General features: G+C 51.2%; 1 protein-coding gene across 1 annotated transcript; it reads left to right on the top strand.

The window, feature by feature from the left end:
• Positions 1-4,269: 4,269 nt before the first annotated feature.
• On the top strand, positions 4,270-18,047 carry tmem208 (transmembrane protein 208). Its single transcript, XM_072464785.1, has 6 exons — positions 4,270-4,422; positions 5,272-5,367; positions 9,397-9,456; positions 9,533-9,669; positions 9,737-9,821; positions 17,888-18,047. The coding sequence occupies exons 1-6, from the start codon at positions 4,417-4,419 to the stop codon at positions 18,023-18,025; spliced, it is 522 nt and encodes a 173-aa protein (XP_072320886.1). The 5' UTR covers positions 4,270-4,416; the 3' UTR covers positions 18,026-18,047.
• Positions 18,048-19,017: the final 970 nt, after the last annotated feature.

The raw sequence follows: 19,017 nt of genomic DNA, 5'->3' as shown, positions 1-19,017 counted from the left end.
GGGCAGGGGCAGGGGCAGGGGCCGGGGCAGGAGCAGGAGCAGGAGCAGGAGCAGGGGCAGGAGCAGGAGCAGGAGCAGGAGCAGGAGCAGGAGCAGGAGCAGGGGCAGGGGCCGGGGCAGGAGCAGGAGCAGGAGCAGGAGCAGGGGCAGGAGCAGGAGCAGGAGCAGGAGCAGGAGCAGGAGCAGGGGCAGGGGATTCAATTAGAAACAGTGAAAAAGAGGAAATGAAACTTCACACGTGTGGAGCTGGTGCGGTGCCAAAGTGGTTCAACTTCTTCTTACAAATGTCTAAATCCTGTTTTCATGATGCTACAGGAAGTGCCTCAGGTCAAAGGAAGTGGGACGGTGGGGGCTCTTAACACATGTAATGAGAAATGAGTTGCTAATAATATTATAGCTAGAATGCACCAGAATCAAGAGAATGAAATGCTTTTTGTTGAAACTCTCTTGGTTGAGAGCCCCAGATCCCACTGAGGATTGTGATTTATGCAATATTGACAAAAACATAATAATTATAATAATACATATGAAAGCCATGCGCCCCCCTGGTGAAGCCACACCTCTAATGCCCCGCCTACATCACCCTCCTTCACAAAAGTATGAACTTTATATGACTTTATTCATCATTTTCACAACTGCACGATTCCAGACGGAGTGATGTCCCTTTACGCTCAGTGTGACGTGGAGAGGAAGAGTTTCACATTTGAAGTGTTAATGACGAAATGTTTTCAGAATGCCTGTTGAGCAGTCTATGACAGTGTTTGTCAGGTTGCCACGGTAACATGCTTGCAGCAGGAGATGTGCCGTCATTGTCTTTTTGTTTAGAATGGCAAGAAATGAAGATAAGTTTGTTATCTTAAGTTGGGGCAGGACCACACCCCTTTCACGCCCCTTCCTCCGGCTGCACAATGAAAGTATGAGGATTAAAGATTGTGTTCCGCCCACAATGGCTGACTCCGCCCATAATGGCAGACTCATTCATTCATGTTCTGTATTTATGCAGGGAAACCCCAATGATCACCTGTTACAACACAATAAACATCACACTGGGTCAGAGGAAACTAAAACACTCAGACACACATTAAATACCATTAATCAATACATAAAAACACATTAAACATAGAATATGAGATAAATTATGTAAAACCAGTGCATCTGCGGGACGTCCTTGACCAAAGCTTTAAAATCATTAAAAGGCACAAAATGATTTAATTTAAAAAGTCTGTGTTTGTTCCACAGGAGAAAAGTTGTCGAAGCCTTTTTCCTGTTTCTGAGTTGACACTATGTGTTAGAGCTGAACCTTAGAGCTGAACCTCAGAGCTGAACCTCAGAGCTGAACCTTAGAGCTGAACCTTAGAGCTGAACCTCCAGAGCTGAACCTCAGAGCTGAACCTTAGAGCTGAACCTCAGAGCTGAACCTTAGAGCTGAACCTTAGAGCTGAACCTTAGAGCTGAACCTTAGAGCTGAACCTCAGAGCTGAACCTTAGAGCTGAACCTCAGAGCTGAACCTTAGAGCTGAACCTTAGAGCTGAACCTCAGAGCTGAACCTTAGAGCTGAACCTTAGAGCTGAACCTTAGAGCTGAACCTTAGAGCTGAACCTCAGAGCTGAACCTTAGAGCTGAACCTCAGAGCTGAACCTTAGAGCTGAACCTTAGAGCTGAACCTTAGAGCTGAACCTCAGAGCTGAACCTTAGAGCTGAACCTCAGAGCTGAACCTTAGAGCTGAACCTTAGAGCTGAACCTCAGAGCTGAACCTTAAAGCTGAACCTTAAAGCTGAACCTTAGAGCAAGACCTTAGAGCTGAACCTCAGAGCTGAACCTTAGAGCTGAACCTTAGAGCTGAACCTCAGAGCTAGACCTTAGAGCTGAACCTTAGAGCTGGACCTTAGAGCTGAACCTTAGAGCTGAACCTTAGAGCTGAACCTTAGAGCTAGACCTTAGAGCTGAACTTTAGAGCTGAACTTTAGAGCTGAACCTTAGAGCTGGACCTTAAAGCTGGACCTTAGAGCTGAACCTCAGAGCTGAACCTTAGAGCTGAACCTTAGAGCTGAACCTCAGAGCTAGACCTTAGAGCTGAACCTTAGAGCTGGACCTTAGAGCTGAACCTTAGAGCTGAACCTTAGAGCTGAACCTTAGAGCTAGACCTTAGAGCTGAACTTTAGAGCTGAACTTTAGAGCTGAACCTTAGAGCTGGACCTTAAAGCTGGACCTTAGAGCTGAACCTTAAAGCTGAACCTTAGAGCTAGACCTTAGAGCTGAACCATAGAGCTGAACCTTAGAGCTGAACCTCAGAGCTAGACCTTAGAGCTGAACCTTAGAGCTGGACCTTAGAGCTGAACCTTAGAGCTGAACCTTAGAGCTGAACCTTAGAGCTAGACCTTAGAGCTGAACTTTAGAGCTAGACCTTAGAGCTGAATGCATATATATAATATCACCATCATCTAGAACTAAGAGTCTTCTGGATGAACTGTTTTTTTCCAATAAAGAGGAAAACACATGTTTTACTCCTGGATTTCTCACTTGTCCTGACATGAGGTACATTATACATGTACATCATAGGTCTGATGTTTTTTAAATGTTAGGTGGCGCTAGCGAGTCATTTTGCGTCATTTTTTTCAGACACACAAAAAAAATTGCACCGATCGTGAACTTTTTATTGAAAAAAATAGAGTTTTTGTTCCTGTTCATTGGGTGGTTTGTGTTGTGGGAAAAAATATAATCATTTTAACAGAAACTCTTTTCAGTCATTTTTTCCTTCTGTAAAAACTTGAGCTCGAGTCATGTGATTTTGTCTTTTGTGCCCGTCACAAATGAACCAGTTATAAATTCTTTCAGTTTTCTAGGACAAATAGATTGTATTTTATAAATATCATATTAAATATCATGTCTGGAGAGGGCGCTAGAGAGCCATCTTATTAGTTCACCATTACATTTGCATAGCATTGCGTTCAGCTTTTTAAAAATGCTGAAGAAACATAGTTATTTTTATTTATTTTTTCATAAATTGCGATTTTGTTTAAAATTCACGATGACCACATCCGAAGAAGATGTATCAGCTTCAACTTCACAACATTACATTGTTCATGAGTTTTGTGTCTTGTGGCCAAATTTGAAGTGTTTTTAAAGAAAACTGTAGGAGAAAAGGCCAAAAGTACAAAAGGGGCACTTTTGTCAGCGCCGCGTTTATCCAATATGGCCGACTTCCTGTATGACTTAGGGCGGGGTCATAATATTAGTTTTTACATGTCTTCACATGAACTATGGGGCTCCCATTGGCCCCATGTTACTTGATTTTTGAGGTGGCGCTACTGAGCCGTCTTTCCAAATGTTTTCACGAAACCTTAGAAATTAGAACTCACTGAGTTCATATCCGTCAATGTTTACTACTCGTTTTTTTTTTTTTTTCGTTTTTCCAGCCCTCTGACACAATTTGAATATGTCCCTCTCCGGGACGATTGCAGCAGCAGCAGCAGCAGGTTTTTCACTGAGGGCTGTGTTTACGGCGCAGAGGGCCATGGACAACACCACAATGAAGTGAATCATTCTAAATGTTACATTTGGCATAGTTTCGATGCCTCATTACCTGTAATAACACTTAGAACATTAATAATAGGTTGGTAAAACGTCAAAAATATTCATCATGAATTTTTCCAATTTTACACTAAAAATAACTACTTTTTGTTGTTTGGGTCAAGCCTGACGGCCAACTAAAGTTGGTCTGAGGGCCAGGTGTGTCCAAACTATGGCCCCCGGCCATAGTTTGGACACACCTGTATTGCAGACATCAAACCCCTGTGTATTTTTTACATGTTCAAAGTGGGTTAGGGGCATTTCTGCTAAGGTTACGCTAATGGCTAGCAGCAGCCCGCGGTGGGCTAAACGTCCTCATTAAACCATGTTGGACTGTTTCAGCAGCACATGAAGGTTATTGTGGGCCTGAAACTAAAGACTGAAACACTCACGGGCCCGAGGTTTACTCACTTTAGTGAAAAAGTGGTTTAGAAAAAAGTGGCACAATAATGACGTAGAAAGGGGGCTCCATGACGGTAGAGTTTTACAGTGTTCTTCCTGTAGAGGGCGCCAAAACACCACAAACATACGTCATCATTCCCAGCCGCAAAAGTGATTCCTACGTCAACTTCACGCGCCGTCCCGGACCCGCTGCGGGATCTGCTGATGTGGACTAAACCCGTGTGGACCTGGACCCGTGTGCCCGTGTGGACTAAACCCGTGTGGACCTGGACCCGTGTGGACCTGGACCCGTGTGCCCGTGTGGACTAAACCCGTGTGGACCTGGACCCGTGTGCCCGTGTGGACTAAACCCGTGTGGACCTGGACCCGTGTGGACCTGGACCCAGCACTAGGGGCGGTTCGGGCGGTTCTGGCGGTGTTTGGAGCCGCAGACTGAGCTCTAATGGCGGTGAGAGCGGCACTTCACACCGGGCTGTGGCTCCAGCTCCACAAACCCAAGATTTCTGTTCCATTCAACATTTTCGGGACTTTTCTCTTCTTTAAATACATCATGTTTAGTCTTAAATGAGGACCTGCTCAGGCAATAGTCCTATATTTTCAGGACTGCAATGATTAAGTGATTAAGTCGACTATAAAAACAGAATTACAGTAGTATTTTGATAATGGTAAATGACTAAACCGTCTAAAACCGATACAAAAATACAGTTTATAGCAAAATGTTGAAAAAGAATGTAAATGTGATCAATAATTCATAAGGGAATATCAGATGTAAGTGTTCTGACTGTTGTAATTACAAAAATCACAATATAACGATTATTCCAGATTGATTTACTCCAAACTACCGTAAAATACTTCATTCCGTCTCATTCAAACAGTCTACTATATTATTATTTACCTGAAAGGGTAAGTTATTATGTTTCAGTTCTTACAATTATACTGTGACAATTATATATTAACTAAATAATCCGGACATCCCTATAATTCACTTTAATCTCCATCTAGAAGCCTTCAGTCATCATTATTCAACTGTTTGTTTCATTATGTAATTAAATCTTCTCAATGTTCAATAGAAGGAATGTTTTGACTCTTGGTTACACTCTGGACATGGACCAGTGACAGCTCAGTGTGAAATGGAGATGAGAGAAGGGAGGACATGCAGCAGACTGTCAGAGCTGGGACTCAAACCCCTGACACTGTGGAGAACGTACCGCGCCGCACACCGGGCCTCGCACCGGGCCGCACGCGTCGCACCGGGCCGGGCCGCACGACTTCTAACGCTCTTCTTTTTCTCTTTCAGCCCAAAGGTAAAGTGGGCACAAAAGGAAAGAAACAGATCTACGAGGAGAACATTGGCACTTTGCAGTTCTACACACGAGTCATCCTCGGAGCCAATGTAAGGATTCCCCCATTTTTATTTATTTATTTAACCTTTATTTAACTTTGATAATCACGAGAATCTGTTCCCTGAAAATGGTTACAACCCATGGATCCCAGTCCAGGGCTGCCATTGGCTGTGAGACTTCTGATACCAGTGCTCTCCCCAGATGTTTTAAAGGGATGGTAAATATGCCTCATAAGGGGTCGCATTTTCCTCCAAGGATGGTTTAACGTACCTTCATTATTTCCAGAGGTACATGCACCATAAACACACTATTACATGGTGTATAAGTCTAAACATACTATTACATGGTGTATAAGTCTAAACATACTATTACATGGTGTATAAGTCTAAACATACTATTACATGGTGTATAAGTCTAAACATACATAAGAAATTGGACATAAACCAATGCTATTCCTTAACACACAGAGAACACAATTCAACTTAGAATATGAAACGATACAGAAACGTCAGACTCTGTGCAGCCTGCAAGGGAGAAACCGCCGGGCCGGGTCGCCAGGCTGGCGTAAATAGCCTGGAGACCCTCCTTGGTCTCACAACGTTTTTTCTCTTGCAGGTTGATTTTATTTCACATTATGGAATAGGCGGGTCACATTCTCATTGGTTAACTTCACATCACTTGTTTTTACAACTGTCTTTCTTCCTTAGAGATAAAGCATGGGTAATGTTTACCTAACTCCCCTGGGGTGCTACACCCCTCCCTGGAGTAAACATTCCTTTGCACCATCTTTACGACACTTTCACAAATGCAGTTTGTCACACATGCCATTTTTCTCTTAGACTAATGATGCAGATAATATACATCACAGAAATATAATCATATATTTACATTTGATTACACCTAAACACACTATTACATGGTGTATAAGCCCTAAACACACTATTCCATGTGTATAAGTCTAAACACACTATTACATGGTGTATAAGTCTAAACACACTATTACATGGTGTATAAGTCTAAACACACTATTACATGTGTATAAGTCTAAACACACTATTACATGTGTATAAGTCTAAACACACTATTACATGTGTATAAGTCTAAACACACTATTACATGTGTATAAGTCTAAACACACTATTACATGTGTATAAGTCTAAACACACTATTACATGGTGTATAAGTCTAAACATACTATTACATGGTGTATAAGTCTAAACATACTATTACATGGTGTATAAGTCTAAACGTACTATTACATGGTGTATAAGCCCATCCACCATCAAGAAATGTGAATATTTGCTTCCCAAACTTAATTGAAATGATAAATAAACACAAAGACATTTAAATGTGTTACTAATGGACACTGTATAATACACAATAATGTAAATATGTACAGTTTTAGCTCATGGCAGCATCAGGCTGAACTCATTTGGACACATCAACTCTTCTTGTCCTTTTCATCCATTGGACACAGACTCAGAGTCAGGACCATCAGGGTTATTTGGACCTTCAGTTCCAGGAGCATCAGGTTCTCCAGGATCTTTGATGACGGGGAATTCCTTGACTTGGTCTTTATTCTCCATAAAGTGGAGAACTCCCTCTTTCAATCTGAAGTTGAGAGATGACCACACTGAGATCGTCTGAAGAGGACGAGAGTGAGAAACTCGTGTTTCTTGTCAAAACTTGTAATTGTCCATATCCTGTGTTTAGACCTTAGACATGTCAGAATGACAGAAGCAGAACACGAGCTTTTGTGAGACTCTTCTGTGATTGGCCGAAAGCTCATGCGGGGTTTGTTTTGGTCCTTCTTCCGGGTGCGAAGGCAGTGTAATCTCTTGATTGGTTGCTGCGCCTTAATCGATCCATGGCTGCGCCGCTAGCGGCAGGGCAGCGTCCCGCTCCCCGCGTTAGCCCCGCTGGCCACGGCGGCACCCGTTTTAGTGATGGTTTATTTTCTCCCCTGGTCAAAACGGATGGCGGGCCATTTTGATTCATCATGTCAGGGATATCGGGGGCGCCATCCCTGAATGTACGGAGCGAGACCCCTGGATATTGCAAGCCTGAAAATGAGCACACTTATGAGAGGATAATGCTTGTACTTAATGTACTTAAAACTACCGCGTCGTATTGGTCTACAACTCCAACCCTGTGTGTGCGCAGGGCTCAGAATAAGCCGTATCGCAAAATGCGACAAAGTTTCTCTCAAATGCGACGCATTTGTCAGAAAAACGTTTTTTTGATTCGCAGCTTTTGCGATACAAAAATGTGTCAATTGTAAAACCAAGACGAGTGCTTGGGGACCGTCATGAAAAAGCAAAACCAAACATGGAAACATTTTTTAGCTGGAATGGAACTTCAAATAGAGCGGTACAATTTGATTAACACAATAAATACACCACAGCAACCTTTATTTTACCATGTGAAGCTTAATACATCTTTTTTGTGAGTGTAAAGACAATTCATATGTAAATGAGTCTTATGCAAATAGTCATCTGATGATGATGTGGAAGAAGGTTGTAAATAAAACCATCTGACGTGTTAATTAATATGTTCAGCTGATTTTATTTGCAAGTTTTCAGTTTTATTTTGAAAAAATGTTTAAAAAGTGTTCAAAAATTAATTCAAGAGTTTTTAAAAATAAGATATTTACAAGTGGCAGCAGGAGATATACTGTTGGAGAGGATGTGGCAGCAGGAGACAGACTGTTGGAGAGGATGTGGCAGCAGGAGACAGACTGTCAAAGAGGATGTGGCAGCAGGAGGCAGACTGTTGGAGAGGATGTGGCAGCAGGAGACAGACTGTTGGAGAAGATGTGGCAGCAGGAGGCAGACTGTTGGAGAGGATGTGGCAGCAGGAGACAGACTGTTGGAGAAGATGTGGCAGCAGGAGGCAGACTGTTGGAGAGGATGTGGCAGCAGGAGGCAGACTGTTGGAGAGGATGTGGCAGCAGGATACATACTGTTGGAGAGGATGTGGCAGCAGGAGGCAGACTGTTGGAGAGGGTGTGGCAGCAGGATACATACTGTTGGAGAGGATGTGGCAGCAGGAGACACTGTTGGAGAGGATGTGGCAGCAGGAGGCAGACTGTTGGAGAGGATGTGGTAGCAGGAGGCAGACTGTTGGAGAAGATGTGGCAGCAGGAGGCAGACTGTTGGAGAGGGTGTGGCAGCAGGAGGCAGACTGTTGGAGAGGATGTGGCAGCAGGAGACAGACTGTTGGAGAGGGTGTGGCAGCAGGAGGCAGACTGTTGGAGAGGATGTGGCAGCAGGAGGCAGACTGTTGGAGAGGGTGTGGCAGCAGGAGGCAGACTGTTGGAGAGGGTGTGGCAGCAGGATACATACTGTTGGAGAGGATGTGGCAGCAGGAGGCAGACTGTTGGAGAGGATGTGGCAGCAGGAGGCAGACTGTTGGAGAGGATGTGGCAGCAGGAGGCAGACTGTTGGAGAGGGTGTGGCAGCAGGAGGCAGACTGTTGGAGAGGGTGTGGCAGCAGGATACATACTGTTGGAGAGGATGTGGCAGCAGGAGGCAGACTGTTGGAGAGGATGTGGCAGCAGGAGGCAGACTGTTGGAGAGGGTGTGGCAGCAGGAGGCAGACTGTTGGAGAGGGTGTGGCAGCAGGAGGCAGACTGTTGGAGAGGATGTGGCAGCAGGAGGCAGACTGTTGGAGAGGATGTGGCAGCAGGAGGCAGACTACTATCATGTGTTTTGGGATTGTCCGGTTTTGGACTGAGATCATTAAAGCTTTACTGACATATGACATTTCCATTCCGCTGCACTTCAGGACTCCTGCCATGGACACAATCAGCAGATATCTCTGGAGCATTCTCCTGGCAACAGCAAAAAATGCAATACAATTAAATGGATATTCGAAAAATGGAAAAATATGAAAATCGGCTAATTTGACATTTTGTGATCAAAATGGGACAATTTTAGGGGTCATGTCTGTTTTAGTTTCTATTGTTTTATTGGATGTTGCTGTATTACTCCATCTGTTCTTTTCCTGTTTTGCATGTTCTTTTGAACAGTTTGAAAAATTAAAAAATGAGGTAACATGTGGCTTCTTTTCCCCAACAGGCAATCTATGCAGTTGTAAATCTTCTCATTTTCTACAGCTCGTCAACTTTTTGGACATGGGTGAGTTTTTTCCGTGCTCAAGCTCAACACATTTATTCTTTTTGACCAGTTTTAACTTCATCCCTTTCTGTTGTAGCTGCTGCTTGCGTTCGCATTGGCCGTGTACATCGGCAGTTACCGCTCGATGTCGTCAATGGCTAAACCAGTGTTTGCTGAAGATGGAAGTTTGCTAGACGGCGGAATAGACCTGAACATGGAACAGGGGATGGCTGAGTAAGTGGACACAGTCATGCCCTTTAGCCTGAACATATAATAGTGATGTCATGTTTTGATATTTTAGGCACCTGAAAGATGTCATTTTACTCACAGCCATCGTACAAGTGCTCAGCGTGATCTCCTCATATTTCTGGTATCTATGGCTTCTGGTAAGACCTTTTCTCTTTAGATTCATGCAATGTCATTGTGTAGGTCTTTGGATACAACCTCTTTAATTCAGTTGAAAACAGTTTCTTTCGGGTGCCGGTTATGACGACCTGAGACACGTACTCGCTCCGCAACGGCCAAAATGTAAAAATAACCGGTTTACCCTTATAATCCCAAGAAACAAGGAGCAAGAAATGAGTAAACACAGAAAAACAAGAGGTGTATGGGAGGTAAACAATCAAAGCTGGCGGACCATAGCCTCAGTGGAAAACTGAGCGTCCCACAAGCTAACCAGGCTAGCATGGCTAACAAGACTAGCCCGACTCTGGAAAGCCCATGGGGAAAGCCCATGGGGAAAGCCCATGGGGAAAGCCCATGGGGAAAGCCCCACGGGAGGCCGTGCAGCATATTTCATTATGGATGAGTTGCGGGAGCTGAAGGCCGAGGTAGTGACACCGCGGACAGAGAACAACAATATTAAAAACAAGATCCTGGATTTGGAGTCCAGGTCCCGCTGCAACAATCTGACTTGTGGGAGTCCCAGAGGATGTGTTTGTTGTGTTTGAATAAAGTTTTATAACATGAATAACGTTTATAACGTCAATTAACAAGAGCAAAATCAATGCAATCAACCAATGGCACCAGAAGCGTTACAAGTCGCATCCTGTAATGTTTTGGCGAGAGGTTTTTAATTTGCTGTTTCACAGATTTTCCTTGGTTATAGTAGAAAAAGCTTCAGTTGTAGTCATCTGGACTCAGTTTGAAAAAATAGACGTTTCGACTCTCATCCAAGAGTCATTGTCAATAACAGAATTTAGGTCGAGAACTCCGATATTAATACTGTTCTGTGGTAAGACCCGCCCATTGGGAGGAGCCTTCCTGAAGTAGAAAGAGTTGTTTGTTTCAACAGAAACTCCCCCCTTGTATCTACCGAGCCTATTCAGAATCTTAATGGGCTATTAGAAACCTCTTTGTCTTTGTGAGACCCTGGCTCAACCACCCTGAGTACCTGATTAGCATCTGAATGTCCTTTACCTTTCCAGGGGTTCAGTAACCCATTATAAATAACAGGAAGATGAAACCTAAGCCCTCCATTTCTGTTTAAAGAAGGTCTTTCTTTTTTAACAAAAATAGCTTCCTTGACTCCTCTTTCAAACCATCTTTTCTCCCTGCTTAAAACCTTCACCTCACCGTCTTCAAACGAGTGATTAGAGGCTTCAAGATGGAGATGCACGGCGCTCTGTGGTCCTGAACTTGTATTTCTTCTGTGCTGATAAAGCCTCTTGTGTAGAGGCTGTTTCGTCTCACCTATGTAACGTTCTTTACAACTTTCTTCACTGCATTGGATCGAATAAACTACATTGCTCTGTTTTTGAGTCGGCAACTTGTCCTTAGGGTGAACCAGTTTTTGTCTTAAAGTGTTTCCTGGTTTAAAATAAACAGGGACTTCGTGTTGTCTAAAAATTCTCTGCAGTTTTTCCGACAGGCCAGACACATAAGGGATAGAGACACCCTTCCTTCTATGTTCAGTTTCCCTTTTGTCCTGCTTCTTGGTTCTCTTCACTCTGTTGAGAGCCCAAGCGGGGTAACCACAGGCTGAGAGGGCATTTCGGACATGTTTTTCCTCTTTCTTCTTGCCCTCTGAGCTGGTGGGCACACCTTGAGCTCTGTGTTGTAAGGTTCTGATCACACCCAGCACAGAAGAAATACAAGTTCAGGACCTCAGAGTGCCGTGCATCTCCATCTTGAAGCCTCTAATCACTCGTTTGAAGACGGTGAGGTGAAGGTTTTAAGCAGGGAGAAAAGATGGTTTGAAAGAGGAGTCAAGGAAGCTATTTTTGTTAAAAAAGAAAGACCTTCTTTAAACAGAAATGGAGGGCTTAGGTTTAATCTTCCTGTTATTTATAATGGGATTCTGAACCCCTGGAAAGGTAGAGGACATTCAGATGCTAATCAGGTCCTCAGGGTGGTTGAGCCAGGGTCTCACAAAGACAAAGAGGATTCTAATAGCCCATTAAGATTCTGAATAGGCTCGGTAGATACAAGGGGGAGTTTCTGTTGAAACAAACAACTCTTTCTACTTCAGGAAGGCTCCTCCCAATGGGCGGGTCTTACCACAGAACAGTATTAATATCGGAGTTCTCGACCTAAATTCTGTTATTGACAATGACTCTTGGATGAGAGTCGAAACGTCTATTTTTCAAACTGAGTCCAGATGAAACAACTGTAGCTTTTTCTACTATGGAACACGCCTGGACGAATGAGGGATTACACCGACAGATTTTCCTTGGCACTTTTAAGAGGGGAGGACGGGAAAAAAAATTAATACAATTTAATTTTCCCAATCCCATTTTCACATTTCTACCATCCAAAAGTCGGAGTTGAATTTAAAAATATTTTTTTATTCTAAATAATTTTCTTGGATTCTTAGAATATAGGCCCTACTCCCACCGCTACATGATCTACATCATTATAGGTATCAATGCAAGACAATAACTCTTATTATACTGAGCGGTACAAAAATACCTTCAACGTCATAAACTAACTGTTTAGAAAGTAGTCCCAGACTGATAGACAGAAAGTAGTCCCAGACTGACACACAGAAAGTAGTCCCAGACTGACAGACAGAAAGTAGTCCCAGACTGACAGACAGAAAGTAGTCCCAGACTGACAGACGGAAAGTAGTCCCAGACTGACAGCCGGAAAGTAGTCCCAGACTGACAGCCGGAAAGTAGTCCCAGACTGACAGACGGAAAGTAGTCCCAGACTGACAGACAGAAAGTAGTCCCAGACTGACAGACAGAAAGTAGTCCCAGACTGACACACAGAAAGTAGTCCCAGACTGACAGACAGAAAGTAGTCCCAGACTGACAGACAGAAAGTAGTTCCAGACTGACAGACAGAAAGTAGTTCCAGACTGAGCTTCTCACAAAAAGAATCATCCCGAGACCAAACAAGTCGCTTTGATAAACTTTATTAAGTCTCGACAGAAACACAAAGTGTGACATGAATGAAAATGTCTTAAATTTGGCCTCAGTGACTGTGGCGTAGGAATCTCTGACACTCGAGTCGTGGACAAGCAGCTCAGATCATCGGGAAGTAGCGTCCTTACAATGTGATCAGAAGAGAACATGTGACTCCAGACGAGCTGGACATGTCCACATGACTCCACAGACGAGCTGTCCACATGTCTCCACAGACGAGCTTGACATGTCCACATGAGTCCACAGACGAGCTGGACATGTCCACATGACTCCACAGACGAGCTGGACATGTCCACATGACTCCACAGACGAGCTGGACATGTCCACATGACTCCACAGACGAGCTGGACATGTCCACATGTCTCCACAGACGAGCTGGACGTGTCCACATGTCTCCACAGACGAGCTGGACATGTCCACATGTCTCCACAGACGAGCTGGACATGTCCACATGAGGAGGACTTGTGCTACTTAAAGGCAACGACAAAATGATTCTGATATAATCGGTCAAGACGCGTATTCTTCATTTCCTCGTTTGAACATGAGTTAATGAATGGGAGCCTGAGCCAAAGCCACGCCCACCCGCATCAAAGCTACGCCCACCCCGCGTCCTTTAAGTGAATCTACCGGTTGATCTCATGTATCTATGGCAGGGACAAAAAAGGGGGACATTTTTTTAAATATTACTTGGACAAGCTTGGCGGGCCGGATTGAAAGGCCCAGCAGGCCAGATGTGGCCCGCGGGCCGTAGTTTGCCCACCCCTGATCTATGGTCAAGCAGTGAGTTACTAGAGTTTTAAAGTTCTCTGACCTTCTGACAAACTCGGGGTAGTGCAGAAATGGTCGGAGGTGCTGGTGCAGAATTTATTTTTATTTTTATTGAGGTTTTGGTAAAAAAAAAAAAAAACTTGGGACCAGCGAACCTTCGGACTCGTGGGTGTAACCGTTTTGCGTCATACCAACGACGCTCAGTAATTCACAGTTGATTGCGTAGTTTGCGACTCAAATAGTTGTTTGTCCTGACAAACTGCAAGATGGTGCTGAACGCAGACCTGAGCAGGGAGAAAGAGAGAGAGAGCCTCGGTGACCCGGCTGTACCCCCTTCTCACTGTACCTCTGTCACCAAGCAACAGAGACGCTAATGCTAACGCTAATCAGCGGGCCGCGGCCCGCGCGGGGCGGGCGGAGGGCGGGCCGAGGACGAGGGCGGGCCGAGGGCGGGCCGAGGACGGGCCGAGGGCGGGCCGAGGACGAGGGCGGGCTGAGGGCGGGACGAGGGCGGGCGGGCCGAGGGCGGGACGAGGGCGGGCGGGCCGAGGGCGGGACGGGGACGAGGGCGGGCCGAGGGCGGGCGGGACGAGGGCGGGCCGAGGGCGGGCGGGACGAGGGCGGGCCGAGGGCGGGACGAGGGCGGGACGAGGGCGGGCCGAGGACGAGGGCGGGCCGAGGACGAGGGCGGGCCGAGGACGAGGGCGGGCCGAGGGCGGGCCGAGGACGAGGGCGGGCCGAGGGCGGGACGAGGACGCGGGCCGAGGACGCGGGCCGAGGACCTGGGCCGAGGACGCGGGACGAGGACGCGGGCCGAGGACGAGGGCGGGCCGAGGGCGGGCCGGCCGAGGGCGGGCCGGGCGAGGACGCGGGCCGGCCGAGGACGCGGGCGGGCCGAGGGCGGGCCGAGGGCGGGCCGAGGACGAGGGCGGGACGAGGGCGGGCCGAGGACGAGGGCGGGCCGAGGACGAGGGCGGGCCGAGGACGAGGGCGGGCCGAGGACGCGGGCGGGCCGAGGACGCGGGCGGGCCGAGGACGCGGGCCGGGGCCGAGGACGCGGGCCGGGGCCGAGGACGCGGGCCGAGGGCGGGCCGAGGACGCGGGCCGAGGGCGGGCCGGGGCCGAGGACGCGGGCCGAGGGCGGGCCGAGGACGGGCCGAGGACGCGGGCCGGGGCCGAGGGCGGGCCGAGGACGCGGGCCGAGGACGAGGGCGGGCCGAGGACGAGGGCGGGCCGAGGGCGGGCCGAGGACGCGGGCCGAGGACGAGGGCGGGCCGAGGACGAGGGCGGGACGAGGACGAGGGCGGGACGAGGACGAGGGCGGGACGAGGGCGGGCCGAGGACGCGGGCCGAGGACGCGGGACGAGGGCGGGCCGAGGACGCGGGACGAGGGCGGGACGAGGGCGGGCCGAGGACGCGGGCCGAGGACGCGGGACGAGGGCGGGCCGAGGACGCGGGACGAGGGCGGGCCGAGGACGCGGGCCGAGGACGCGGGACGAGGGCGGGCCGAGGACGCGGGACGAGGGCGGGCCGAGGACGCGGGACGAGGGCGGGCCGAGGACGCGGGACGAGGGCGGGCCGAGGACGAGGGCGGGCCGAGGACGAGGGCGGGCCGAGGACGAGGGCGGGCCGAGGACGCGGGCGGGCCGAGGACGCGGGCCGAGGGCGAGGGCGGGCCGAGGGCGAGGGCGGGCCGAGGGCGGGCCGAGGGCGGGGCGAGGGCGGGCCGAGGGCGGGCCGAGGGCGAGGGCGGGGCGAGGGCGGGCCGAGGGCGAGGGCGGGCCGAGGGCGGGCCGAGGGCGAGGGCGGGCCGAGGGCGGGCCGAGGGCGAGGGCGGGCCGAGGGCGGGCCGAGGGCGAGGGCGGGCCGAGGGCGGGCCGAGGGCGAGGGCGGGCCGAGGGCGGGCCGCGGGCCGAGGGCGGGCCGAGGGCGGGCCGAGGGCGAGGGCGGGCCGAGGGCGAGGGCGGGCCGGGGCCGAGGGCGGGCCGAGGGCGAGGGCGGGCCGAGGGCGAGGGCGGGCCGGGGCCGAGGGGGGGCCGAGGGCGGGCCGGGGCCGAGGGCGGGCCGAGGGCGAGGGCGGGCCGAGGGCGAGGGCGGGCCGAGGGCGAGGGCGGGCCGAGGGCGAGGGCGGGCCGAGGGCGGGCCGAGGGCGGGCCGAGGGCGCGGCGGGCCGAGGACGTGGGCGGGGCGGGCCGAGGGCGGGGCGGGCCGAGGACGAGGGCGGGACGAGGGCGGGACGAGGGCGGGACGAGGACGAGGGCGGGCCGAGGGCGGGCCGAGGACGAGGGCGGGCCGAGGACGAGGGCGGGCCGAGGGCGGGCCGAGGACGAGGGCGGGGCGGGCCGAGGGCGGGCCGAGGACGAGGGCGGGCCGAGGACGAGGGCGGGCCGAGGACGAGGGCGGGCCGAGGGCGGGCCGAGGACGAGGGCGGGGCGGGCCGAGGGCGGGCCGAGGACGAGGGCGGGCCGAGGACGAGGGCGGGCCGAGGGCGGGACGAGGGCGGTGCGGGCCGAGGACGTGGGCGGGGCGGGCCGAGGGCGGGCCGAGGGCGGGATGAGGGCGGGGCGGGACGAGGGCGGGACGAGGACGAGGGCGGGCCGGGACGAGGGCGGGCCGAGGACGAGGGCGGGCCGAGGGCGGGCCGAGGACGGGCCGAGGACGAGGGCGGGGCGGGCCGAGGACGAGGGCGGGCCGAGGACGAGGGCGGGCCGAGGGCGGGCCGGGCCGAGGGCGGGCCGAGGACGAGGGCGGGCCGGGCCGAGGGCGGGCCGGGCCGAGGGCGGGCCGAGGACGAGGGCGGGCCGGGCCGAGGACGAGGGCGGGCCGAGGACGCACGTCGAGACTACGTCACGGGGCGGGCCGAGGACGCACGCCGAGACTACGTCACGGGGCGGGCCGAGGATGCGCGGGGCGGGCCGAGGACGGGCGGGCCGAGGACGTGCGGAGTGGGGCGGGCCGAGGATGCGCGGGGCGGGCCGAGGATGCGCGGGGCGGGCCGAGGATGCGCGGGGCGGGGCGGGCCGAGGACGGGCGGGCCGAGGACGTGCGGAGTGGGGCGGGCCGAGGATGCGCGGGGCGGGCCGAGGATGCGCGGGGCGGGCCGAGGATGCGCGGGGCGGGGCGGGCCGAGGACGCGCGGGGCGGGGCGGGCCGAGGACGCGCGGGGCGGGCCGAGACTACGTCACGGGACGAGCCGAGGACGCGCGGGGCGGGCCGAGGACGCATGCCGAGACTACATCACGGGGCGGGCCGAGGACGCACGCCGAGACTACGTCACAGGGTTTTGATGCAGAGCTGAAGTCCACAAACAGGATCCTGGTGTAGGTTCCCGGGGAGTCCAGGTGCTGCAGGTGAAGTGGAGAGCCAGGTTGATGGTGTCGTCCACAGACCTGTTGGCTCTGTAGGTGAACTGCAGGGGGTCCAGCAGGGGGTCCAGCAGGGGGTCCAGCAGCATGGGGTCCAGCAGCAGGGGGTCCAGCAGCAGGGGGTCCAGCAGGGGGTCCAGCAGGGGGTCCAGCAGGGGGTCCAGCAGCAGGGGGTCCAGCAGCAGGGGGTCCAGCAGGGGGTCCAGCAAAAGGGGGTCCAGCAGCAGGGGGTCCAGCAGGGGGTCCAGCAGGGGGGGGTCCAGCAGCAGGGGGTCCAGCAGGGGGTCCAGCAGGGGGTCCAGCAGCAGGGGATCCAGCAGCAGGGGGTCCAGCAGGGGGTCCAGCAGGGGGTCCAGCAGCAGGGGGTCCAGCAGCAGGGGGTCCAGCAGGGGGTCCAGCAGGGGGTCCAGCAGGGGGTCCAGCAGCAGGGGGTCCAGCAGGGGGTCCAGCAGGGGGTCCAGCAGCAGGGGATCCAGCAGCAGGGGGTCCAGCAGGGAGGAGGTGAAGGACTTGAGGTGTGGGAGGACCAGGCGCTCAAATGACTTCATGACTACAGACGTCAGTGCCACAGATCTGTAGTCATTAAGTCCAGTGATGCGGGGCTTCTTGGGGACAGGGACAATGATGCACGACTTGAAGCTGGCTGGGGCGTGTCCATTAGTAAATGTATCAATTCTTTAATGTCTTTAATGAGTCTTTTTGGATAAAACAATGTCTTTGTATGGTCACTGTCATTAATGAATACATTTTATTTCCCTACATAATACAGAAAGCAAAAGACCTTAGAGAATATCCTGTCTGTTTTTTTTTAATCTTTACTTCTGTGTCTAATCTGTGTTGCAACACTGGAATGTCCGCATTGTGGGACAAATGAAGGTCCTCTTCTCTTCTCTCTGGAGGAGGAGCTGGAGCTGGACATTCACATGTGGATGTGCTTCTTGTGGTCCTCAGGCCCCGGCCCGGGCGCTCCACCTGCTCTGGGTGAACATCCTGGGGCCCTGGTTCACCGCTGAGAGCCCGTCTGGTCCTGACGAGGTGAACGACAAGAAGCAGAGGCGGCAGGAGCGCAGACAGATGAAGAGATTCTGACGCTTTGATGTCCAACACACATGTAAGAGACATCCAAGTCTGTCCCTCTGGAGTCTTCTCTTACCGTCTTTGTCCTGCTCTGTCCAGTTCACTTCTCCAAGAAAAGTCATTTCCAGGTCTCTTATTGTGAAAGGTTCACTATTGCCACGTTTCCACTGGTTCACTTTGGAGAGTCTTAAAGTGTCTTAAACCGAATGGTCCTGTTAAAGCCATTTAAAGTGGGTGTGGCCAGGTTTAGCCTCCTCAGCAGTCTGGACTCACGAGTGCACGTGTCCTCTTTATTATTTATTTAGTGAAATAAATGAGGCAAAAGCTGTTCCTGTCACTCCAGCTTCAGCCTCGTCTCACACACTTGGAAATATAAACCTCTTTTTGTGAATGACTCGGATCGACCTCATGAAAAGTAGAATATTTATCTTTATATATTAGAAAAGGTGAGTCAGAGCCAGGCCCCCGGAGCCAGGCCCCCGGAGCCATGAACAGACTGGCCCTTAACAGAAGCGTCCACAGTCCAAACGTGGCGTGTGTCACTTTCCTGGAGCTGTTGCTGCTTTGGCTCCTAGAGAATTGTTCATATTGGAGCGTTTTGTTAAAAAACACATGTTTAAAGTGAGCCTGGTCCCCTCACCATAGATCTGACTTATAACTTGGTCAAATCAAATCAAATCAAATCAATTTATTTTTGTAAGGCCCAAAATCACAACAACAGTCGCCTCTGAGGGCCACAGGGAGAAATGAATCAACAATGTCTGTGGTGGCGAGGGACGATGTCCCAGGGTCCTCTGTCCTTAGACTCTCCTTCTCGGCCAGGAAAAACTACAAAAAAAACCTCTTTGGGAAAAAAGCGTGTCCTGCGTGTCTCCATGCAGATGACTTAATGCCACACTGTGTAACATTCCAGGCAAAGCAGTCACATCTCCCTGGAAAGGAGCAGGTGCAGACACTTCAAAAGGCCTTCATCTGCAGTACTTTCTCCTGTATATTCTTGCTCA

The sequence above is a fragment of the Eucyclogobius newberryi genome, unplaced genomic scaffold (assembly GCF_026437365.1).
Source record: "Eucyclogobius newberryi isolate DKJ021-1_F unplaced genomic scaffold, fEucNew1.0.hap1 SCAF_5, whole genome shotgun sequence".
NCBI lineage: Eukaryota > Metazoa > Chordata > Actinopteri > Gobiiformes > Gobiidae > Eucyclogobius > Eucyclogobius newberryi.
Note: the sequence above shows the minus strand (reverse complement) of the source record. Positions and strands in the feature narration are given on the sequence as shown.